At 32.9% G+C, this 27,696-nt stretch overlaps 1 protein-coding gene across 1 annotated transcript; it reads left to right on the top strand.

Moving 5' to 3' along the window:
- Window positions 1–7,598: 7,598 nt before the first annotated feature.
- On the top strand, window positions 7,599–26,625 carry LOC143246705 (U5 small nuclear ribonucleoprotein 40 kDa protein-like). The gene is made up of 8 exons (XM_076493791.1): window positions 7,599–7,836; window positions 10,601–10,730; window positions 12,747–12,840; window positions 18,268–18,433; window positions 19,710–19,832; window positions 23,228–23,348; window positions 25,646–25,894; window positions 26,421–26,625. Exons 1-8 carry the CDS (start codon window positions 7,723–7,725, stop codon window positions 26,471–26,473), a joined length of 1,050 nt encoding a protein of 349 aa, XP_076349906.1. The 5' UTR covers window positions 7,599–7,722; the 3' UTR covers window positions 26,474–26,625.
- The last annotated feature ends 1,071 nt before the right edge of the window (window positions 26,626–27,696 follow it).

Raw genomic sequence — 27,696 nt, 5'->3', positions numbered from 1 at the left:
TGGATGTGTAATGTATAGTGTTATTAATTTCACATATTATACTTTTACTAGCTACGTCACCAGTAGGGTTTTTTATACCGGTCTCATTCCCGTCTACATGTTGATGACGACCTTTCACGACTCCTGGTTTTAATAACTGATAACTCTATATAACAAAATGTTTACTGTTTGTTGTTCCTGGACAGAAAGTGTTATTTCCCAATTGCTTATGTCTAAAGTAAATAGAAAAGACCTATTTGTCTCTTCAAACTTTGCTTTTGTGACCTGGGAGTGTATAACGAAAACATGATGGGTGACTATATTTGGGGGCTGATACGTAAAAGTGACTTGCATAACAGTCGCAAATCTCGAAAAACTACTCACTTCTAAACATTTTTGTATAACTTTAGTATAAATACATGTAAATCTTGATTCATATGTTGTTTTATTTAGACTTTATGTAAATGAAAATGTGAAAGTTTGCCTGTTTTACATATGGAAAATAGGTTAATTTCTAAATTTCATTATCCAGGTCACAAAAACAAAGTTTGAAGGGAATAATGGCCATTTTTTGTACTTTTACAACATAAGTAATTAAGAAATAACACATACTATCCAGGAACAACATTTGTGTTACATAGTGTAACTAAATTAAAAAATAAACTTTTCAGCGCAATAGTACCTTTAACACGCCATGGAAAAATTATCCCTCAAGTCAATTATTAGCCCGTGAAGATCATACAAAAATTCATCATGAAACATAAGTTATTCTATTGTGAAAACAATTATTTTTAAACATGATTAATTGAGCATTATTTTTGTTCAATGTACACCAATATAAGATAAAATCTTTTAAAAGTAATTATAGGCTAAGAGTTTGTAAGCCTATTTATTTCAAAATTTACTGAAAATACAGAGGCATTCACATAAAGTACCAAAACAATGAAATCATAAATGACTATCGCCTGTGCATAAACTACAGGATGAATGTCAATGTAACCATACAGCTCACTTGCATAATTAAAAACATAAAGAAAATCATAACTATTACTAAAAAGGCGTGGTTTTGGAACCACGTCATTAGGCTATCTGACTGAATTATTTCCCAACGGTTGAATGGGTATATTATTGGAGTAACTTGTGTACCTGTTACTGACGTCATTTATACAGGTGGACATCCTCCTGTTCTTCCCTGAGACAATAGAATTATGTTTGCCACTGACCTATATGTTAATGGATCCTCACCTGATACAAGATACAATTTATTGCATACTTCTTTCTGGAAGGTCCTGAAACCCCACACTGATCCATATTTATTTGCTTTTTGATGTCATTGATTATAAGATATTCCTTATTCTAAATCTCAGAGTTGAAAACATCTTTATGGCATGAATGCACGAATATTTCTGCATCAAAAATGGATGTAACCTATTATTCCCAAAAGCAATAAATTTCTGGTGACATCATAATATCCAAAAATTTACAAACACTATCATAATGTAGCTCTAATACACTTTTTACTGCGATTTTATATCTGTGGTTTTCATGTTACTTCCTAATTTTCTTACTCAAAATCGTTTTAATATAGTATACTCAACCCTTTGTACATGAGAATTTCACTCATGCACAAAATCAAAATCCTGAAAATAAAAGCTATTAAGTTATCAATGAAGAAGAGGCGTGTTTTATATTCAAATTTAATTCATGCACGAATTCAGTGCCCAGACATCATTATTTATACGGTTAATAATGTTCATTCAGGGCGTGAGTTATATTTAATGGGGAAGGGTTTTGTTGCCATGTTTCTCGGGTGGTGGTCAGTGATGGGAATTGACGTGTCAGTGTTGAAAAGTTGCGTACTTCATTCTAGTACCGGGTCGCTGGGGTTGTGAGTTGCTTCCTCGGGGTGTGTGTATCTAATTTCTTTTTTCTAGGTGTGTGAGTGATGTGTAAATCTGGAGACTGTCAGCTATTCGAATTGCAAGACTTTGGGCTTGTTGCGCAATCTTGTACTGTTTATAGGACTCAGCATGACCAGCTGGTTAAGGCACTCGACTCGTAATCTGAGGGTCACGGATTCGAATCCAAACATGCTCGCCCTTTCAGCTGTGGAAGCGTTATAATGTTACGGTCAATCCTACTATTCGTTGATAAAAGAGTAGCCCAAGAGCTGACGGTGGGTGGTGATGACTAGCTGTCTTCACTCTAGTATTACACTGCTAAATTAGGGACGGCTAGCGCAGATAGCCCTCGTGTAGCTTTGCGCGAAATTGAAAGAAACAAATATATTGTACTAGTTATGAAACATTGACTGTTATTATGTTGCTGTATTCTATTATGGGGCAATGAAACATTGACTGTTATTATGTTGCTGTATTCTATTATGGGGCAAATGTATGACTTGTAAATTGCTGTGATAGTTTTCGCTCTGCACTTTAATTATGCTACCAATGTTTCTTAAATGTTCAAATGTTAGAAAGATTATGAAGAGGTCAACCCATATTATAAGTGATCCTTAAGTATCGTACAGTTGAGGATATTTTTAGTTCTGTTTTGTGCGTTTTGAGATTGACATTGGGGATCGACTTTCTTTTCCCTCTTTTGAAAATTAGTGCTTGACTTCTGGACGCATTGAGCGTTACTCTTCAAGTATTCCACCAGGTGATGATTATGCAGTTGAGGGAAATTTGGACTTTGGACGTTGCTAGCAGGAATTCTTGGAAGGTGTTCCAGACAGTGATGTCGTCTGTATATTACGAAGCGTGTGTTTATGTTAGTTTCGGGAACGGAATATCATAAATGAACGTGATGTGGGGCTATGTCATGACCTTATGGTTACTGTGTAGGATGTAGGGTTGTTGATTTTAACTCTGGCTGTTCTGTTGACAAGAAAGCTGGAGATCCATCTTGTTATAGAAGGTGGAAGACTGAACTGTAATAGTTTGTATTTTAAACTCTGGTGCCATACAGGATCAAACACTTGTTTGACGTCTGGGAATAAGCCTGCAGTGGCATGATATTTGTTGAAGCCTTGGGTGATTGACTTGGTTAATCTAAGTGGCTGGCTATCTCTCTGGTTTTGCAGTACTTCGGAAAGTAACGTATTCTTTTCTAACTACCACAGTAGGCGTGTTCTAAATATTTTTTTTCCAGGAGTTTTCCTTCACTCTTGATTAGACTGATTGGTCTATAGTTCCTGGGGTCTTTAGTTGAAGGCCTAGTTTTGGATATAATTTTAATAAATACAGCCTCACACTGGGATAGAGAGTAACCAGAATTGAGAGAGACACTGAATAAAACTGTTAGATGTTGGATTAGAAGTAATGAAACTGTTTATTGTGCATACCGTCTTCCATGGAGTTGGGTTGCTTAATGTTTATATACATATCTTAATCTGGGTTGGTGTTATTGGTTTAGTGATGAGTTGAGTTGTTTAGTTTTTTTATACATGTCTTAATCTGGGTTGGTGTTATTGGTTCAGTGATGACTTGTGTTGTTTAGTGTTTATATAGATATCTTAATCTCGGTTGGTGTTTTTGGTTTAGTGATAAGTTGCTTTCTTTAGTGTTAATATATATATACCTAAATCTGGGTTGGTGTTATTGATTTATTGATGAGCTGTGTTGTTTAATGTTCATATAGATATCTTAATCTGGGTTGGTGTTATTGGTTTAGTGATGATTTGAGTTCTTTAGTGTTTTTATACATGTCTTAATCTCGGTTGGTGTTATGGATTTAGTGATATTCTCGGTGTCAGTTGGGTAATTATTGTTATCGTTGGTTTTTGTGCATGGGTAATGTTGGAGGAATAAATCTGGGTTATCTTAGATGTATTGTTCAATCTGGTTGAAATGATGGTTGTTCAATGTGTGAAGTTCGAATCTCCGTCACACCAAACTTGTTTCGCCATTTCAGCTGTGGGGGCGTTATTATGTGACGATCAATTCTAGTATTCGTTGGTAAAACAGTTGCCCAAGAGTTTGCGGTGGGTGGTGATGACTAGCTGCCTTCCCTCTAGTCTTATACTGCTAAATTAGGGACGGCTAATGCAGATATCCCTCGAGTAGCTTTGCGGGAAATTCAAAAAAAAAAAAAAACAATTAAGAACAAACAAAATATCTTAAGTATTTTTTTCTACTTATAACTAACATGTATATTTTTATTTTGACAGAGATCAAGTAGTTCGTATTTTTCATGGTCCAGGGTTTTAATGAAACGAATATTTAACAACTTACCTGATAATCCTTCTGGTTCATCAGCTCGAAGACGTATTCTCTGAGCACTTCAGCTTCTCTTGTCCTGAAGTCGAAGTATTAGGGGTCGGACTTGACCATGTCTAGAATCATTTTGTCGCTGATGTGGATATCGTCGGACGTTACCTCAATGCCCACGACTGTGACGAATGCGACGACTATGTGTATCAATGTACGGTGAGTTTATGACAATTGTGTTGGTCATGGGTTGGCAGTAATGTCGGCATAAGATATTTTCTGAGTCGGTGCATTTGATCTGGGAGTTGCTGGATCTCTAGAACACTGAGCTGCGTCGGTTCGTTGGTCTGCTGGCTCTGATTGCTGTCAGGTTGGTCGAAGCTGTTTGGTGAACTTTCCGTGAGCAGGAGTGGAAGCTTCTTCATTTGGATGAGTTTACTCCTCCTGAAAGTGATGACTTACGAAAACTTGAGGCATCCTCTGTATGGCACAGCACATATCCTCTCTCTTATCCAGAATGGTCGAGGAGTTGATCTTATATTTAAAAAAATTCGTGCTTTAAGATGCTCAGTCAGTCTCGATGCTGACTTGTTAAAAGTTTAAATCGAAGTTTCGGGTTATAACTTTTGATGGACCAGTCACAATTACTCTCTGCTATAAAGGCATATTTAAGACATGGTGTGCTAAAAATATTGCTGTGGTCAAGTGCCATTCTAGAGACAAAGGTGTCTTAACGAGTGTGTATTGCGAGTGAAGAATGTCCCTAAAGCATCTTTGAACATCTTTGTTACTAATTGTTGACTAATAAGTTGCTGTATTCTCCTTTCTGTTGTTATCAAAGAACCACAGCTATCACCGCCTAGTTGTTACAGAAGTAAAAGCCCATTATCAATGAAGATAAAACTACAACCTTTCATTTTTTTAATATATAACTGAAATCAGGCTGCCCATTGTAACAGATTTAGTTTCTTGAGATTTTACTCAAATACATGTTTAATATCTCTTAAAGTAGCCATTAACATCAGCTTTCTTGTCTGTACAATAATCGAACGGCCACCAAAAGCCACTTATGGACATTTCTCAATAAAACACTGCTTGATAGTTTTGAAAATCCAGAACTGCTACATCCCAATGAGCTTGTTAATACTATGATACATAAACTTTTCTAGTGTGCAGTAATCAAATTGTTATCATATGGAATAGTGAATAAATCTTCTGATGAAACACCAAGTGATAAATGAAAAACAATGAATGCAACTTTTTTGATTCAAGTGGCAATCGTAAGTGCTGGTCAAATGGTTCATTCCAGCCAGCCGTATTAATCAGGCAGTCAGCATCAACATTTGAATAGCCACCACAGAAAGATCGATCACTTTTATTGCAGCTCAGGTATCAACTAGGAACTGAAACTTACATATTTTTACCTTTATTACCACCAATCCTGAAAAGGCTAAACAAATAATTAAATATTTTGGCACAATCTGACTACTGTATCTTCCACAAGCCAGTGACCAATCACAGTCGAGTTCTGTTAGTATACCAAAGCTGAATCAATAACATCCAAAGCTGCATGAGCTCCTAGTGTATCTTCTGGGCAGTTAGGTAGAACTAAAAGTTATGAATATATTTTTATAGAACAAGATACGGACGATTTACTCGATAATGACCCACCAGTCCATAAGCAAAGGAGCTACCTCAGTTATTTATTTATAATGCCATTTGAAAAGAGGGATATGGCAGCATCTGCAGTGGGATAAAAACCATGGGAAGTTTTGGATAGTCATGCTTTCTTACAGATTTTCAGTGTGGTTGTGTTGAAGTGCCTAAACGTGTCTGTGTATGGGTAGTTTTTATATTACAATCACCTCAGGAGAACAATCTGTCTAAGAGACAGTCAGTGTAGTGTTCACTACAGCCTTCCTTTTATTTCTTGTGATTCATTCAAAGTTACGACCTTTAACCTGGTCATCACGGATACTATCTTCATTAAAGTGAAGATATCTAACATTTCGTTTAGAAGTTCCTCCATGGCCATATCTAAGACGATATTCTTGTGATACAAGATTTCACAATTGGATATTTCTTCTTATGGAAATGAAATAAATATTTGTATCAGTGGGTAAGTTCTTTTCAGTCCTTGAGCTTAGCCCGATAACAGGCTCGTTCTTTTCATATTAAAACCTTGCCACATTATGATCGCCCAAATTTATTTTATCGTGTTTTCATATATAAAGGCCATAAGGTAGATTGACTTTAGACTTGGAAACTTTGTAGAATATGCACTAAATTCTAGGATTGTGTCAACCATTAGCTTAATTTTCATTTCAAGACTTTGACTTAGCTTCTTTTAACACTGACATTTTTCATTTTAACGGTTTACCTTTTCTTTCATTTGGGGGTTTGCAATGAATTGGTGAGAGGGAACAAATAGGGCTTCTTTCTTCCTATGTTTCTCCAGTTTCACACACACACATTAGAAATATTTGCTTTGTTTTGCTTTTACGTTGACAATAAAAGCTATTATTTATATATTTTTGAGTAATTTCTCTTTCTTTGTCAGATTCTTGGAAAAACAAACCCGTATTCTGTAATATATTAGGTTGAGGAATAATTCGTGAGCGTTTTTTAAATAATTTCATTCAAGCATTACATGCAAGACTATACAATACTTCAATGCATGAACACATTACACCCAAAACATTTATTATGATACTTTATTTCATGTAATACCTAGGTATATAGTATGCATTGTTTTAAACGAAATTGCAAGAAATTAAATGCGAAAAGCAGATGGTGTCGAAAATGCTCGATTTTGTCCACTTGACATTCCATTTAATGAGCTGAAAATGAAAGCAAAAATTAACGACATATGAAAATCAAACACACCATCTATTAGAGCAAAAAATTATCTACCAAATGACATGAAATATTTTGTGAAAGCGTTTCATTTATGAATATATTTGTTTAACTTGAAAAAACGCTCACAAATTATTCCTCAACCCAATAGTATTCGTTGAGTCTCCTGTTTTTGTGGACCATTTTAACTAACTCTGAGGTAAATCAGTGTATCTAAAAATACCATAGACCAAATAAAATTTCAAACAGCATTTATAAAACGACTGTGCATTTTAGTTAAATAAATTCATAATGAAACGTTCATTATAAGTTTAGAAAATAATGCTGTACTTTTATTTATTATTATATAACACTTTGTACTAACTGAAACAGGTCACCAGTGGCACAGCGATATGTTTGTGGACTTAAACGCTAGTAACCGGGTTTCGATACCAGTGGTGGGCAGAGTGTAGATAGCTCAAGGTGTAGTTTTATGGTTAATTAAAAATTTAAAGAGCTCAGAATATTTCATAATTATACTTTTTAAAATGCTTAAAACCAAGATTTTGATTGACAGATAGAGGACGCTGTCAGTAGCATATAAACTGAAAGTTATCGTGAATTGTGAAAGTTAGGCCTGAATAAATAAAAGTTTTTCTTTTTAACATTTGAGCTTCCATTAAATTTTAAACTAATTATGTCTTTTCCGGAAAAACGAAAAGCTGAGGAAGGAGCGCTAGTTCCAGTTAAACGAATAAGAAATGATGTTGTTGCGATATCTGATAGCAATCGTAAATCGGTAGTTCAATCGGTAAGACTACTGTAATATTATTAATACTGTAATTTCTAGAAATTTAATATTATTATTATTAATTGTATTAGTCGTAAGTAATGCTATTAATAATAACAGTACCATTAATAATAGTAGTAATACAAATTTTGTCTAGTAGCTGATATAACATTAACTGTAACAATAAATTACTATACCAGTAATACCATCAATATTAATATATTGCGTAACGGCGAAATCATGGCCTTAACGTAGACTAACATGCTGGTTGATGATACAGTCTATAGTAATATACTGTACTGTTGACAGTTTCCCCTTTTATATCATTACATTCACATGGTGACTGTTTATCTTTTTCTAGTTGAAGAACGAGAAAAACTGTTTACAAACAGCAGAAATAAATGTCGGCACGCATTACACACTGTAAATGTCGGCACGTATTACACACACTATAAATGTAGGCATGTACTATGCTCCCAATTCATATATTTCTCTTTTAAAATATTTCACAGCATACTTGTATTCTGGTATCATTATAGAAATATGAATACATGTCACAGTTATATGCATTAAAAGATTAAGTTATTGTTAAGAGAAGAGATGGGAATATAAGAACTATAGAGGTAAGTTTACAGATATCATACCTAAAGTTACAATGTCATTTATTATTACATCTGTAAATTATTAAACCATGGATTTCCCCTTTCCTACCATGTGTTTGATGTTGGTTTGTAGTGGATCAGTTCTCAGTTGGGTTCGAAGTACGTACAAGTGAAGACAGATTTTGACACAAAAACTCACCTTCTCTACCAATTCCTGGTCTTCTGCCCATTATGGAACTGATGTACAATTCCAGATGTCTCCAGATGTTAGATGAGGCTGAACTACCACAATGGTCATTTGCACCATAACTACTCAACACCCAGCAGTTCCATTAATAGGTAATATATATTATGGGATTCCTTTTTTCAGGTTTGTAACAGTTTTAAAATGGCAAAGAGTATACCTGAATCATACATGGTGCAGTCTCTTGCTGAGGTATGATGTTTTCTCTCCTCCTGGTCTCTTTTTGGGTACTTCCTAAAAGGGTTGTGTTTTTTAACCCACCCTCCATCATTTCAGTGTGGAATCCTAGTTATTTCCTACAGATACTCACCTCTCACTTTTCCCACCCAGCTTCCCCACTTCTAGTGATATGTGGTGTAGGTTTTCTTATGAGTTGAAAAGTGACTAATGAGTGTTCACAGCTTGCTAGTTACAACAGGATTTGTGTCATGTTCCTGTTGGTATGATCATTTACAGGTGGATATGTAGAAGTGGGAGGTGGGAACACTGAATATTTGCACCAACAGAAAGCAGTACAAATTGAGGATAACTGTGAGGGGTGAGGTAAATACCTACAGGAAATAATTTTCAATGTTGAAAAATGTTAACTTTGCAAATGGGTATTCTCACCCATAGTAAAGTATTCAGGGGTTCTGGGTTCAGAACATTTTATCTGTACATTTTAGCAACAGTCTGAGTTGTATGTTTTATGTTTACTCGTAAGCAGCAAGAGGTTTTGGACCAGAATATCCGTTTATGTCTGTCACTTTTAGGATGATACTCTCTGGTGTTTCTTCTTGAATCTATTTTGTTTAGAAGAAGACATCAATGCTATAACATTAAACTTATTTTTTGGGCAACATTAATTAGGGCATTGTACTCTTGCATGTGGTCAGTAAGCTTTGTTTTAGGGTATTTGCTTCCTTCCGTGGAGACAGGAGTTTCCAGTTCAATAATTTTCTTTCTTCACGTGCAGAAATGAGTGTTTGGATTCACGTAAATTGTAGTTTTTGATACATGTATTTCTTTCCGTATGTATGATTATATACACCTATTGGTATGTAATCATTACATGAAACAGATATTGTCATTTTTATACAACACACATCACTTATATCAGTAGTAAGTTGTAAGTTTTTTTTTGCTTACATTTTGTGCAGTTATTTTGTTTAAGTGTAATCTCTGGTTTAACTTTATAGTCACTTGACACTAGATGTACAAGATGTTTATTGTTGACTGGCTTATGATGCAGAGACATGAATTGTAAACATGTGACATCCATGTATGATGAATTAGGGAAGGTGTTAGTAGGTTTCAGTTTTTACAACGTATGCAGGATTTAGACTACAGTCTACAGGTGGCTGATATTAATGTTTCAAATGGATTAACATGACTATTTTCACCATTGAACATGTAAATGTCATTTTTAGTGTAGATCAGTAGCCCTTTGTAAATTTTTAAGTGTTAACAAATAATTCGTAAGTTGAACTGAACTAGTCAGTGCTATTGTAGATAACATAGTGCTTGAACAAGGAGACTTGGCACACAAGCAGAGGACTGTCATAGTATTCAAGGCAGTAGGTATAGATGAGACTTCATCTTATATTTGTATCTTTCATATTATATTATTATATTGATTGGAGTTTATAATTATATGCTTATGAAAGTTCACATTATTGGTATGTTCATCAGAGTTCATATTATATTTTAATGTTTATTAGAATTTATAATTGTATGCTCATGAAAGTTCATGTTATATTTGTACGTTTATGAGTTCATTGTTACATTTTTATGGTAATTAGAATTTATAATTGTATGCTCATGAAAGTTCATGTTATATTTGTATGTTCACGAGTTTATGTTATATTTGTACGTTCATGAGAGTTTGTTAATTGTTACTTGGTTCTCTATACTGTTTCAAGAAAACAATACTTAGAAAAATATCATAATTTTTCTACAGGGTCCTCCACGAACTTCTGGTTTAGATGTTCCCATTATGTTGTTAGTTGGACATCAAGGAGAAATATTTTCATCTAAGTTCTCGCCAGATGGTACGTTCTTGGCGTCAGCAGGATTTGATCGACAGATCTGTAAGTTGTGTAGTTATTAACACTTAAGCTGTTTTTGTATTTATTGTTGATTAAACAGTAATGTTTATTTTTAGAATAGAAAAACATTATGTTGTTTGTGTCTAAGAATTTCTTTGAGTCTAATTACCATTGCTTTACATAAAGAGCTATTTAGATAAAAACTATCAAAATCTTTCTGTAATGTTACATGATTTGTGTTTGAGAATGAAAATATTAAAACGTAACTTTTTAATTTTATCTAATATGTATATAATGTTTTTTGTTTCTACAAGTGACAACGTACAAGTGTTGTAAGCACATGTACTTATAATATTGAGAAGATATATCGAGTAAAGCTGGCCGATAAGATTTGTTTTAAATAAAGGCACTTGCTTATACATGTGTAATACAAAACATTCAGTAGGTGTTTTAATGGTAAATTGATATTTGAAAATACATATATTTTTAATTATAGTTCATTCTACAATATTGTAGTGGTTGACAACATACCAAACCAGACAATGTCTAATTGTGGGTTTGGAGACAATGTCTAATTGTGGGTTCGGTACTTTTTCTCATAAAGCCCATATTATGGTTGTTCACTTTTGGCTTCACTGTTTTAAAAGTACACTTTTTTGTTGTATTAAAATCTATTGAATTATCAAAACAAAGTGAGTGAAAGGTTGATCTCAACAACTGTGGGTAGAGTTCTGCTGATGAGACTGAACAAGTGAGAAACCTTTCAGTACCTGACACCCACTTAACTGTAGTGGTCCTATAGGAATGTATGTTTCTCAGCTTGCCTACCCTTTCATGACGATACTGTCAAGGTTTTCTTCATACATTTTTTCTTTTTTGTGACATTGTTATGACATTACAAGCTCTTTTGGACAATCACCTGATTGATTCAGTGCCCATGTATACTATAAATGGTCAGTTTCTTATGTTAACATCTTGAACCACCATAAGATCTTTCTTTCAGAAACTGTATTGAATTTTTTCAACATAAGAAACATTTAAAAATTGTCACCTTAACCACTACGGAAGCAAAAGGTGGAGTTAAGCTTTGAGGAAAACACTTAGTGTTCAAGAAGTATGAAGTTGTGTTCGTCAGAAAAACATCAATGAAAATCAATTTTTAATTTTATAATACATCAAAAATTATTCATAAATGTTGTACCACAAAGCATTCAAGTCACTAAAGGGTTCAGAACATTCTACTTTAGAAACACTAACTTGTTTAAGTTTTAAAGATATATAGGATAGACTGAAGCAATGCTTTTATTGTAGAAAATTAAATTTTATAATATGTACTTTATGAAATTTGTTGAAAGTGCACAATATATATATATAAATTGAATATCTCTGGATAGTTTTACAGCCTTAAAAAGTATCATATTTTAAAAACACAAATCATGCTGAATGTATGGTTGCCGTTCCTCTTCAGAATTTAAACACACAAGTTAAATAATTTAGTGTTATTTTAAACACCATATGAAACTGGAAGACAAGGGTTCGAAACATTCTTAAGATATGGTAGACCAGCCAGAATACAATTTCTTCTTGATCATACAAAACCTGTCTTTGATTATCAGGTGCACAAGATACCTCCTGTGTGACGAATTGTTGCAAATAATCTTTAATTCATGAAGAAAAGTTTACAGAATGCATTCTAAGTGTAAGTAGTTGAGAGTTTACAGTAATGTGAAACTTAGTAACAACATTCTGCACTCAGGTTGTTGCATCGGGCAATATTTTAAGATTATTTGTGGTCTCCTGGGAGGAGAAAACTACAATTTGGAGTTTCTAACTATTGTAGCCATTATCATGCTTTCAGAATGTAAGTTTGGCTGTTATTGGAGTTTTTAAACTTGTAACTGTTGTTACATGTTATTTTGATCATTCTTATCTAAAGTAGTTTTAGCATTTTTTAAACACAATGCATATTTTAGTATTTCTATCAGTTTAAATATAAGGCACGATAATATTATTTTGGTGTTAAGTTGAGAATTTTCAGTCAGTTTTATTTATCTTAAGTCCTGTGGAATACCTACGGAGAATGTGAAAACTTTGCTGTGATGTCTGGCCATACCGGGGCAATTCTTGACCTACACTTCTCAACAGATGGAATGTAAGTTGTTGTTTTTTTTTAATAGATGTAAGGAATTCTTTCCTAGATGTAGTTTGATTGTGATAACCTTAATATACCTCTTTTGTTTTAATTTTTATGAAATATTCATTGATTAAACTGACCCCATATTTCAGAAGGAATGTTGACTGTAAGTCTGAGTATACTCTATTTATCTACGCAAAATGCGACAAGCTTGTTATTAAAATGTACAAGTCTGTTATGCACAGAAACTCAAATGTGCTATAAAACTATTTGTACTCAACATATCTGTGAACTGACAGTATTATTCTGAAACTCAGATTTCGACAAATCACAGTGCAAGGTGGTGTTTGTGTGAAGACTAGAATTACCCTTGTCCTCTGCACAAATTTCATGTTGCACTTGCACAACCACTGGAACCTCAGAAGTGCACATCTGGTGTTTTAAAGTCCTTAATATTTACTTCTCTACTGTAACTGAACCAGTTTAGAGAAGTTGGTGATCCTGATATCAAATACGTAATACTGTGTTTAATGTTTGAAGGTCATGACACGTGTACTTTAACCCCAACCAGTGCACTAAAAACAATAACAGAGCTTAAAGTTATCCATAAATACAAGCTTTAGTACAATTCATACAGAACAATTTTCTGTGGATGTGTACAAGCTATGTTAACCTTATATTGTTTTGTATGTCTTGAAATTTATGAGATTTTGTTGCTAGATGCTGTTTGTTTGTTTTTTAAGAAAAATTCAGGCTATTTGACAGTATATTTGGTAATAATAATCTGGGTTTGGTGGAACTTTAAAGTGTTCAAACTTAACAACATTGTTGGTCGAAAGTAATTTTATATCTTTTAAATGCAGGGTGAGGCAAAGGTTACTACTGCACTCTCTGAACATAGTATGCACTTTTTTCTTCAAATACATTCCAAAAAACTGACTGTACATCAAATTTGTATATTTTTAGTTTTGTTGGGTGTTTTACTTGAGGCTTCCACTAATATAGACCCAGCACTTGACTTATAATCCAAGGGTTGCAGGTTTGAATCCCTGTCATACCAAAACATGCTTTCAGCCATGGGGACATTATAAAGTAACTGTCAATCCCACTATTTGTTAGTGAAAGAGTAGCCCAAGAGTCGATGGTGGGTAATGGTTACTAGTGCCTTCCCTCTAGTCTTACACTGCTAAATTAGGGCCAGCTAGTGCAGATAGCCCTCGTGTAGCTTTGGGCAAAACTGAAAAAAAAACAAACAAAAACACCAATACATCATCAAATATATTAAAAAGTTGCACATCCAATATAATTGTTGGGTTTGGTGAGGACGTATTGTGTGAGTCAGAAAATGATAAAGCATAGACTGATGATAGCTACAGTTCTAGTAATGACAAAGGGTTATGTGAAGATGAATGATTAGCTTAGTGTATTACCATGAATAAACTTTCCAATAAGTTTTGTAAAATTTTCAAAAATGTTTAATATACCTGTAGTCGTTGGCCATGTTTAGAAAGTATTCGATACATTTTGTAGAATTGTTGTTTGAAAAACCAAATTTTCAAAATTAAGTGCACATTGTATTTGAACAAATACTATATATGTAAATAGGTTTCTCCTTTAGTTTGAGAATATTTTAAATTTTATTACACTGAAAGAAATATTAAGTTGCCTTCATAACAATTTCTTTAGTACCTACCATAAAATATTAACTTTTTGATAACTTTGTCTCAGCTTATTTACTTTGTGTTTAAATAATTATAAATTCTTGTATTGATGTTTATTGTTTGAATATTATAATCTTAACAAAACTAGGTAAAAAGAAAGGGGGTTGTGTCACTGCAGTATTGTGCGACTGCTACCTAACAAGGCTTACTTAATGTCTAGCAGTATTGTGTGACTGCTACCTAACAAGGCTTACTTAATGTCTAGCAGTATTGTGTGACTGCTACCTAACAAGGCTTACTTAATGTCTAGCTACAGAAACCATGTGGAATGTCTAAAGAATCTATAGAAATTCTAATACAGTAGAACCTCAATTATTAGGCACCTTTCTTTTTCTACTGTTTGTAACCAAAATAAATGTCACAGTAATGGGCATCTCGATATTCCCAATTAAACGCAGTGTCTTTTGTCTAATTCTCTATACAAGCACTCAATAAAATAGGTAATGTATGCCTGTGTGGTATGCTGTGAAATTTCAAACATCCCAGAAGGATGGGCCATATTCAAACACATTTGATGTTTATTGGAATAGCTCTGATCCATGTATTGTAAAAAAATAATGTTTATATAGATTCAAAATGCAATTTTATTATTCTGGGGAATTCTTGTTGTAAACACTGTAGGATATCTTAGCTGATAAATTCCTCATTGTCTTCTCAAAGCAGAGGTCAAGTTGGCTTATTTCTATGTGTCCTTTATGTTATTCTCAAGAAGATTGTATTAATGTGAGACATAAACAGACTAATGACACAATTGTTGATTTATTGCTTTATTTTCAGTGGATTTCTACTTGAGTTGTTGAAAGTAAAATAAAAATAAAATAAATGTGAGAGGTTTAGCAGTTCAAATTCTGAAGATAAGTACTTTGACACTTAGTGACCAATAAAAAAAAATGGACACAACTTATCCACCCCCTGAGATCCTGCTGTTGACAATGTTCTGTGTCATGGCAACATGCAACTCACAATCACCCATGTCCTGCATATACCAAACAAAAGGGGACCTTATAATTCAGAAATACAGTATTGTCATTATGAAATCTAGGTTTTGTTATGTTAAGGGAACTTTGATATAGAGGATGCAGTCAGAAGGGTACTCTTAATGTTGAGTTTCTGTGGTTTTCTCATAACTTCTCATTAAATTTCATTGGTCTTTATCACTTTCTCATGAAACCGTAACTTTCTTCTTACTTGAATCAGTTTGAACTGACATATAAATAGTTTATAATCTGCTCTGTATTAAATGTAGTCTCTGGCTATTTTCAAAGCTGTTTCTTCATCAGTAGTTTTCCCAACACTTTTATCAGCTCACATGAGGAATAGAATTGAAAGAAGGAAGACTTGGTTAATTGTATTCTAACATTTCTTAGCAAATAAAAATCTTCTAACTTGAGATGGATAGAAAAAACCTAAAGGTGTTGAAACTCTTAGGAGCTGTGTGGAAGCTATAACTTTTTATATTCAGAATTATACACTAAATGTTATAGAATGATAAACTGTCCATTCTAAAGTATTTTTGAGTGAAGAACTGTTGAAATAGAGTTAAAATTTGTAAGTTTGTTTAACCTTTGAACTTGATATGTGTACATATTCAAGATTTAAGGCTTTAACAGACTAAACTACGATGCCTTTGTAATATAACTTAAACTTCATAGAAAACTAACCAGTAACAGGAATCATAAATGAAAAACAACCAAAAACAAATAAATTCACTATCTCTTAAAGTGCTGACCAGTCTTGAAAGGGTTAAGAAGTCCAGTAAGTGGTTGTAAGATAAAATAACACAGGGTTACACTTACTATGAAATTTTTTCCACAATAGAAAAAATTCATTTCTTAAAAGTCATTCCTACATGAGGTCATAAAATGACATACTGGTATGACATTGGAATGTCAAATTAATACTTGAAGCACAAAATACAGGGTTGATTTGAAATTATGGTGCTGGACACAGTTATGGTCATCAGAGAAAGTGGACTGTGTTTTTTATTCTAGTGTTGGACCATTTGTTTTGATTCACAGAAAATTCAAGTATTCTTACATTACATATAAAATATTAAATATTTTACACAACTACTGTAGGGTGTTATATCCACATTATATATAATATACAATTATATTATAATATAATATAAGTTTGTTTAGTTGTTTAACACTAAGTAACAGTCATCTTCCTAACTTGAACATCCATTAATGCAAATCAGTTTTTTCTAACTTAAATTGCCATAACTCTCCTCGTAATGTATCTGTGAACAGTTCTGTTTTTAAATAAACAACATTGTGACATTCCTATATCAACCAAGTTTGACCCATGTTACCCTTCAATCTATCGGGAGGGACAAGTTAGGGTCTCCTAAAATCAGTTCTTAAAACTGAAAATGGGTGGTTTTAGGAATTGTATGGACTTGTATAGGTCTTAAGCTACATATTCTAAGTATTTATTTGTGTGCTAGTGTCATTTTTTAAGGCAAAAATAGCATACAGTTTCTGTCGGTATCAAAATATCATACATTTTCTGTTGGTATCAAAATAGCATACAGTTTCTGTTGGTATCAAAAGAGCATACAGTTTCTGTCGGTATCAAAAGAGCATACAGTTTCTGTCGGTATCGAAGTAGCGTACAGTTTCTGTCGGTATCAGGCCTAGTAAGCCCTGATTCTTCATTCCACACTTCCCAACAAATCAGTAAACCCAGTTCTTACATCCATTTTTTTAAAAGTTTTGCTTCCTGAAAGGTTTTTGCTGATTGTGACAGGTACCTGGTGGGTATGTACAAATATAGTTTTGGTTTTGCTTCATCACGTAGGAACTTTGAGAAATAGACAGTTAACTGTTTACCGGCAATAACTTATTTAATTGTGTTTGTTTCTAATATGCTATTAAGGTCAACATTAAAATGTTCTGCTCCTGATTTTTGTTTGTATTCAATGTCCAGTGCATCACATTGCAGTGTCCAACAGTAGTCAGCAAGCATTGACAGATTCCAGTTGCCCTGATATAATTTTTCCATTGTAGCAATGTCCTGGTAAAACTGAAGATTTCGATGAAATGGTATGCGTGATGGGCAAACTTGGATGTGATTTTTGTGATCAGCAGCCAAAAATCTATAAGGAACACCCAACAGTGTTCAAGAAACAAACACTTTGTTGTGCAGTGCTATTATTGTCTTGAAATAAAACAACAATTTATGTTTTTCACATATTGGCTTTAACTTGAAACTATTCTTGGAGCTTAATGTTTTTGTCTCTCTCCCTGTTAGCACAGTTTGTGAACTTACAACACTAGAAACTGAAAATCAGGTTTTGTGATTATCAGATGGCCCATTTTGTAGCTTTGTACCTAAATGTAAAAAACTTAATGTTTAAAGAATAACATATGTAAATACTGTGGAATATGAAACTCTCCATTGAACTGATGCAAAGTGATGTTAAAGTCAGAGTGTACACTGTATGTTTAATGTGTAGTGTTAATCAAACACTGTTGTTGCCAAATTTGTGTTTTCTAATTGTTAAAGGATTCTAGAATATTCTAAGTTTCTTAATGGTCTGTTTAAGAAACACTATTTTTGGCTACTGTTTTATTGTATTGTTTGTTATTTATATATATTTCTTACAGGTGCTGTTATATTAAAGTATGATATATAATTTATACAAGACTTGTTAAATTGAATAACATTTGAAGTTGTTAACTTTGATTTGAAATACTGATTGTTGTGCTTATTACTCCAGGAACATATTCACTGCTTCAACAGATAAAACAGTTAGTATGTGGGACTGTGAGGTGGGTATTAGGATGAAGAAATTTCGAGGCCACACCTCCTATGTCAACTGTTGTCACGTTGCTCGACGAGGGCCTCAGCTCGTGTGCAGTGGTAGTGACGACTGTACCGTTAAGGTCAGTATTTAGAAGTAGCAGTAAACCAGTGATACATTTATCAGTTTTTTCATATATAAAACAGCTTGAACTGATATTTTGTGCACTTCCAATTTTTTCTTCATGTTAACTTTTGATTTTTGGCCTGTCTCAGGATCTAGGTCACATACAGTCACAGTTACATCACAGCTGTTTGTTAAGGGGTATCTCTCACACACACGCTCTCTCTCTCTCTCTCTCTCTCTCTCTCTCTCTCTCAGGATCATTCTTTCATGGTCCTCTTATCCAAATATTGTATAATATACGTGAAAATGAAAACCTAGGCGTTTAGACATTTTTGTTGAGGGTCTTGGTCTACAGAGATGTTTGGAACCTTAGTTTCTGATTCCTGATTATTATTGTGAAAGCTTGTTTCTTTCATCAGATCTAGTTGTGAGTTATAAATAGTTTCCTACTTTGTACTCTTTGCAGTGCTATCATCCTACTAGCATGTTTCAGTAATTCTGTATATTGAGTCATAAGATTAGCATCTAGCTATGTTCTTAACTATGGAAGTCAGAGTTGTATTAAACACTGTAATTGCGGTGTGGACAACCTCTTCAGCTGTTGAATTGGTTCTGTTTGCACCATCTCAACTCTTCCACAGCCTCAGATTATCATCTCCAGGATACTGAAACAATTCATGCATGATTTTCAAGACAAGTTTCATCTGTTTTTCGGCGATTCACTCGTTTAGTAGTTAAGGACTGCGTTTGAAGCCCCTATGACACTGATGGCTTGTTTTAATACCAAATGTGTAATTTAAGCATGACTGGAGGTTTGACCAGAAGTAACCTGATTTACCACCGTGTAATGATGACAGAAATTCCACGTGTTCTCATTTGGAACAACATTTAAGGAGGGTACTGTAAGTTACATTACAAACATATGCAGAAGTGTTCTTTAACAGAACGACATGAATGTGACCTCCTGTTAAGAAAAGGCCTTGTAACCGTATTTTACCTAAAAGATACAAATTTCAGTGGTTTTCTTGATTCAACTTTGTTACTGATAAACAGAACTGTAATTATGACATTCTTTTTTAAATCATTTAAACATCCGTATAATTAACACCAAATGTGCTCATGATACAAAAAACTGTACATTAGAACAGCATGTTAAATATCCAAGGAATTCAATTTAAAGAAAAACGGACGTGTTTCCTTGAAGTTTGTTTACTTAAGATGTTATGGTGTTTAATTTTATTTAACGTACATACAAGTATTTCCTATTAGTAATGTGTTTTATGTTGTTTTAGGTTTGGGATTACAGGAAGAGGGGAGCAGTCCATACGTTCCAAGAAACGTATCAAGTCACTGCGATAACCTTCAACGACACCGCAGAACAGATCATCACGAGTGGTATTGATAACTTTGTGAAAGTGAGTTTGTGGTTCGTAATAAAAATATGTTATGTTTGTGGACTTCTGGGTAGCTCACCTGATGAAGAAATATACCTTAAAACATCTTAAACATGAACATTACTTTCTGCATACTTTAAATATAACAGTGGGTTTAAATATTGATAAAGGTAGCTAATACAACAGTTGGTTTACATGGATATTGCTGGCTACTACTGCAGCAGGTTTACATGGATATTGCTGGCTACTACTGCAGCAGGTTTACATGGATATTGCTAGCTACTACTGCAGCAGATTTACATGGATACTGCTGGCTACTACTGCAGCAGGTTTACATGGATACTGCTGGCTACTACTGCAGCAGGTTTACATGGATATTGCTGACTACTACTGCAGCAGGTTTACATGGATACTGCTGGCTACTACTGCAGCAGGTTTACTTGGATATTGCTGACAACTACTGCAGCAGGTTTACATGGATACTGCTGGCTACTACTGCAGCAGGTTTACATGCATACTGCTGGCTACTACTGCAGCAGGTTTACATGCATACTGCTGGCTACTACTGCAGCAGGTTTACATGGATATTGCTGACTACTACTGCAGCAGGTTTACGTGGATACTGCTGGCTACTACTGCAGCAGGTTTACATGCATACTGCTGGCTACTACTGCAGCAGGTTTACATGCATACTGCTGGCTACTACTGCAGCAGGTTTACATGGATATTGCTAGCTACTACTGCAGCAGGTTTACATGGATGCTGGTGGCTACTACTGCAGCAGGTTTACATGGATATTGCTAGCTACTACTGCAGCAGGTTTACATGGATATTGCTAGCTACTACTGCAGCAGGTTTACATGGATATTGCTAGCTACTACTGCAGCAGGTTTACATGGATATTGCTAGCTACTACTGCAGCAGGTTTACATCGGTATTGCTGGCCACTACTGCAGCAGGTTTACATGGATACTGCTAGCTACTACTGCAGCAGGTTTACATGGATACTGCTGGCTACTACTGCAGCAGGTTTACATGGATACTGCTGGCCTCATTATTATGAAGTTTAGTGACAGATACTGCACAAATTATAAAATATTGCCAGTGTATTAATGTTATTAAAATTAAAGCCTTACTTAGTATGTGTAAAAACTGAAGTAACAAAGTATTAGCTGGTTTTATCATAATTTGGTTGTAACTTATACACATAATGTCAGATAGTAACATATAATTTTTTATATTACATGTTATTGTTAAGAAATATCCGGGCTATAGTTTACCTATGAGAAAATGTAATGATAATATAATGTGACGATTTTGTGACAAATGTCTAATTCTCAGTGCTTTTCTGCCATTAATTTAGTAAGTCAGTTTTTCTTCATTATTGTGGATGTAGAAAGCTGTCGTTTGAAATATAAGATTAAATACAAACTTAGATTGAGAAACGTCTTTCATCACTTAACACACGTCAGTAAATTGATGTGATAAAGAAAAGGTTAATTAAACTAGGTCTCTTCATGTAAGATAAATGTTAGTATTGAATGACCAGGTGACATAAGGTAAATGTTAGTATTGAATGACCAGGTGACATAAGGTAAATGTTAGTATTGAATGACCAGGTGACATAAGGTAAATGTTAGTCTTGAATGACCAGGTGACAAGACAGTATGAAGTGGAACCTTTAGTATTGACGTACTTGATAGAAACATGGGCAAGTTCACTACAGTGTTTATTGATAATATTAGAATATTTTCTGTAGGAACTCTGTAATGATTGTTATTGAATTAACTTTACAGAAACATAAAAAATAAATGAAATATGTTCTTTCAGACCTTTTGTTTTGAATTAATTGTATGTTGTATAAGTAAACGTGTGAGACCTTTTGAAAAGTTGAGTTAACTGGTGATACAACAACTTGAAAACCTGTATTGTTAATCTATTAAACATAACTTTTGGAGTTGATGAATTGTTTTATTTTAGACATATAATTTAAGACTTGATGTAGCTTGTTATATCTAACCTGTAAGGTATTGTTTTTAATTGAACTGTGAAATACTTAGAAACCAATTCTAGGTTTATTCAGCTAAGAATCAATTAGTGATCATGCTAAGTTATTATAAATTTTTCAGTACTGCTATCATTCAGTATAAATGTTCTGTACTAATATCTGTTTTTGCTCAACCTGAGTTTCACTTTGTACTGTTGGATTTGTAGAAGGCTATGTCAAAATATACCTGACATATAACATTTGTATTGTGTGTTTAGAATGCCAGACTTGTGACAGATATCTTATATAGGTCAACAGTCACTAGATTACTGGGTTAATAGTTCAACTTTTAATGTCATATGTGAAGTTTGATGCCAGCCATTCTAGGACTTTAAAGAATACCATACAGTGCCAGTTTATCACTGTTCTAGTTTCAGTATTCATTGTTGGAGCAACTTTATATTTGTTTCACAATCAGACATCTATTCACATCGAATGGGTCCTGACTGTTATTTCTACAGTATTATCAGGAACTCTAAACAGCTCAAGAATTTACCAAAAAATTTACTAGAACAGTTTTATCACAAGTTACAGAATAGGTCATGCCTGACTTTATGAAAGTTTTATATACTGAACTACAGAGCTGGCCATGTGTTCAGGGCAGTTTTGTGATGAAACAGAACAGGCCATGTCTTCAGGGCAATTTTGTAATGAAATAGAGAACAGGCCATGTCTTCAGGGCAATTTTGTAATGAAATAGAGAACAGGCCATGTCTTCAGGGCAATTTTGTAATGAAATAGAGAACAGGCCATGTCTTCAGGGCAATTTTGTAATGAAATACAGAACAGGCCATGTCTTCAGGGAAATTTTGTAACGATATAGAGAACAGGTCATGTCTTCAGGGCAGTTTTGTAATAAAATACAGTACAGGTCGTGTCTTCAGAGCAGTTTTGTAATGAACTAGATAAAGAGAACAGACCATGCCTGACTTTATGAAAGTTTTGTAATACATTAGAGAACAGGCTATGTCTGACTTCATGATAGTTTTGTAATGAACTAGAGAGCAGGTGATGCCTGACTTTATGACAGCTTTATATAATGAATTATAGTATATTTTATGGCTGATTTCAGAAAAATCTTCTAATGAAACACAAGTAGGACATGCTTGGTTACAAGGCAGTTTTGTTAACACATACAACCAGGAGAAGGTTACTTTCAGGGCAGTTGTATAAATGGATACAATCAAGATGTGGCTGGTTTTAGAACAGTTTTGTTAGTAAATATAACCAGGATGTGGGTGCTTTCCGACAATGTTACCATGAGTAGTTTCATTATGAGACAATGATTTCAATCTTATGCCTTCATATCGTGGTCTTTACCTTTATGTACTCTCAATTGTTTGTGGTACAGTATTTTGTGTATTTTCAGGTTTGGGACTTAAGGAAAAATGGAATTCTTTACAAAATGCCTGGTCACACTGATACAGTCACAGGGTTATCTCTGAGTCCAGATGGGTCTTACGTGCTTTCTAATGCTATGGATAATTCTTGTGAGTAGGAATCTCTTCATTTGGACTCCATATACATTTAATTCTCTTCTTAAGAACCACTTCCATTCACTTCACTAGTATGTGAATTTATAATTAATATTTATTTTCATCACTCGTATTCTGTTAGATCACGCACATAAGAAACTTATTATTAAGATAAAACTATACTGTATAATTTTGTTTGTTTCACACATTCTGTTCTATAATATAAATATATGTCAACTGTGTTGTAGTACATTCAGTTGTATCATTGTTAATATTTATATGTCAACTCTGTAGTACATTCAGTTGTATCATTGTTAATATATATATATATGTCAACTGTGTTTTAGTACATTCACTTGTATCATTGTTAATATTTATATATATGTCAACTCTGTTGTAGTACATTCAGTTATATCATTGTTAATATATATATATATGTCAACTCTGTTGTAGTACATTCAGTTGTATCATTGTTAATATATATATATATGTCAACTGTGTTGTAGTACTTTCAGTTATATCATTGTTAATATTTATATATATGTCAACTGTGTTGTAGTACTTTCAGTTATATCATTGTTAATATTTATATATATGTCAACTGTGTTGTAGTACTTTCAGTTATATCATTGTTAATATTTATATATATGTCAACTGTGTTGTAGTACATTCAGTTATATCATTGTTAATATTTATATATATGTCAACTCTGTTGTAGTACATTCAGTTGTATCATTGTTAATATTTATATATATGTCAACTCTGTTGTAGTACATTCAGTTGTATCATTCTTAATATATATATATATGTCAACTCTGTTGTAGTACATTCACTTGTATCATTGTTAATATTTATATATATGTCAACTCTGTTGTAGTACATTCAGTTGTATCATTGTTAATATTTATATATATGTCAACTCTGTTGTAGTACATTCAGTTGTATCATTGTTACTATATATATATATATATATATATGTCAACTGTGTTGTAGTACATTCAGTTGTATCATTGTTACTATATATATATGTCAACTGTGTTGTAGTACATTCACTTGTATCATTCTTAATATATATATATATGTCAACTCTGTTGTAGTACATTCACTTGTATCATTGTTAATATTTATATATATGTCAACTCTGTTGTAGTACATTCAGTTATATCATTGTTAATATTTATATATATGTCAACTGTGTTGTAGTACATTCACTTGTATCATTGTTAATATTTATATATGTCAACTGTGTTGTAGTACATTCACTTGTATCATTGTTAATATTTATATATATGTCAACTGTGTTGTAGTACATTCACTTGTATCATTGTTAATATTTATATATATGTCAACTGTGTTGTAGTACATTCACTTGTATCATTGTTAATATTTATATATATGTCAACTGTGTTGTAGTACATTCACTTGTATCATTGTTAATATTTATATATATGTCAACTCTGTTGTAGTACATTCAGTTGTATCATTGTTAATATTTATATATATGTCAACTGTGTTGTAGTACATTCAGTTATATCATTGTTAATATTTATATATATGTCAACTGTGTTGTAGCACATTCAGTTGTATCATTGTTAATATTTACATATATGTCAACTGTGTCATATTACATTCAGTTGTATCATTGTTAATATATATATATATATATATATATATATATATATATGTCAACTGTGTTGTAGTACATTCAGTTGTATCATTGTTAATATATATATATATGTCAACTGTGTTGTAGCACATTCAGTTGTATCATTGTTAATATATATATATATGTCAACTCTGTTGTAGCACATTCAGTTGTATCATTGTTAATATTTATATATATGTCAACTCTGTTGTAGCACATTCAGTTGTATCATTGTTAATATTTATATATATGTCAACTCTGTTGTAGCACATTCAGTTGTATCATTGTTAATATATATATATATGTCAACTCTGTTGTAGCACATTCAGTTGTATCATTGTTAATATATATATATATATATATATATATATATATGTCAACTGTGTTGTAGTACATTCAGTTATATCATTGTTAATATTTATATATATATCAACTGTGTTGTAGTACATTCAGTTGTATCATTGTTAATATTTATATATATGTCAACTCTGTTGTAGTACATTCAGTTGTATCATTGTTAATATTTATATATATATATGTCAACTCTGTTGTAGTACATTCATTAAGGTATTTTCATGGTACAATAAATTTGATGTAAAATATTAAGAATTAGAACTATAGTTAGAAATTATTTGGGGTTTAATTGAATTTTGGTTTTTGTTCCTAGTAAGAATCTGGGATATCCGTCCATTTGCTCCCCAAGAAAGGTGTTTAAAAATATTCCAGGGTCATCAGCACAATTTTGAAAAGAATTTGTTACGATGTAGTTGGGCACCAGATGGTAGTAAAGTTTCTTCGGGATCCTCTGATAGGTTTGTGTATATTTGGGACACCACATCTCGAAGAATTCTGTACAAATTACCTGGTCATAATGGATCTGTAAATGAAGTTGAATTTCATCCTGAAGAACCTATAGGTTGGTTGGACTTTCAAGAAATCATTAGTTTGATACTATTTTAGATTAGAGATTTTACATGATAAGAAAGTATATTTTTTTAAAATCAATGTTTGTCCAATTTTCACTTTAAACATGTTTAAAGCAAGAACATTTGTTGTCATAACTGGTTATAATATTGAATGTAGTTTAATACTCAGTTCCATTGTTATATCAATGTTATTTCTTAATTACAAGTTAGTCGACAGTAGGTATATGTTTATTTTACAGAATTTGTAGTAAAGCATTTTGTAACAAATTAACACAAAATTTTGATGAATTTTGACCATTAAGATCTTTCTGTTTTTGTGATTTTTAACAATTTTTGTTGTTCTTTTGTTTCTAAAAGAATGAAATCCATTGTTAGTAGTGAATTTCAAAGAAAAATATTGAGTTTGTACTTTTGTAATTTTTTAACCTGAAACATTTAATAGATTAGAAATGTTTGTGAGATCTATTTATATCGTTTTCATTTTAGTTTCTAAACTTTAGTTTTTGATCTTTCTAGTTCTCTCATGTTCAAGTGATAAACAAATTTTCCTGGGAGAAATTGAACCTTGAAGAAGAGAAGTGTAGCTCAAGTGTATTTGAAACATGCCACTAATATCATTTCCTGTACATTGAATTTTAAAAATCTCTTAAGCAGACACAGATTTTGTTTCTGTTGAGAAAATAATGAGAATTTTGAATAAATCATTCATTTTTTAATATTATTACTGTTTCATCTTTTGTACTGGTAACATTTGTAACGTTTCAAGAATTCTGAACGTATATTTCTTCAATCCTTGTTACTATACAAACAGTTATTACATTTTAAATTTGGCCCTGATTATTACACAAAATCATTAATTTTGTAACTGTGGCCCTAATTATTACACAAAAATCATTAATTTTGTAACTGTGGCCCCGATTATTACACAAAAAATCATTAATTTTGTAACTAGCCCCGATTATTACACAAAAAATCATTAATTTTGTAACTAGCCCTGATTATTACACAAAAAATCATTAATTTTGTAACTGTAGCCCCGATTATTACACAAAAAATAATTAATTTTGTAACTGTGGCCCTGATTATTACAAACAAATTAATTTTTTAAATGTGGCCCTGATTATTAAACAACCAGTCACTAAGTTTTTAACAGTAACCCTGGTTGTTACACAGTTATTACTTTTTAACTACAGCCCTCATTTGTGTGCATATAATTAATTTTTAACTATGGCTCTGGCTATTACATAAGCACTGTCTCGTAAAGAGAATATATTTAATATTTTAGATTTGTCTACCATATACAGTTATTAAAAAGTGTTACCAAATACAATGTGCAATCATGTATCCACTTAAACAGATCAGGCTACAAGGAAAGAGAATATAGACGTTTTGTGGAAAAAATATTTGAACAGGATAGGTAAGGAATGTGTCAGAAATAAATGGCCGAAGTTCATAATTCACCACCCTATAACAATGAAACCAGGACAAAGCCAAAATTGGGTCACCTTACATCACAAGTGTAGAGCTGAACATTTCTTCTTCCTGTTTTCCGACACATCTGTTCCCTGATGGACTTGAAAAGAACAACAGTTTTATCTGATTATATTTACTGAATATTCGAGACCAGGACGGGTTGGGAACATCGCCTCTCCACACCCGTTTTCCATGACATATATAAAATAGTGAGCAAGCCTTCCTCGATTTTCCAGTTATCAAGTTAAAAATATTAGTAAAATTACAACTCGGTAATTAAAACGTAACGTAAGCCTAACTTTTATTCATGTCTCTCAGA

This window comes from Tachypleus tridentatus, chromosome 3 (genome assembly GCF_004210375.1).
Source record: "Tachypleus tridentatus isolate NWPU-2018 chromosome 3, ASM421037v1, whole genome shotgun sequence".
Classification (NCBI taxonomy): Eukaryota; Metazoa; Arthropoda; class Merostomata; order Xiphosura; family Limulidae; genus Tachypleus; species Tachypleus tridentatus.
This window is presented reverse-complemented; position numbering and strand designations above follow the sequence as displayed.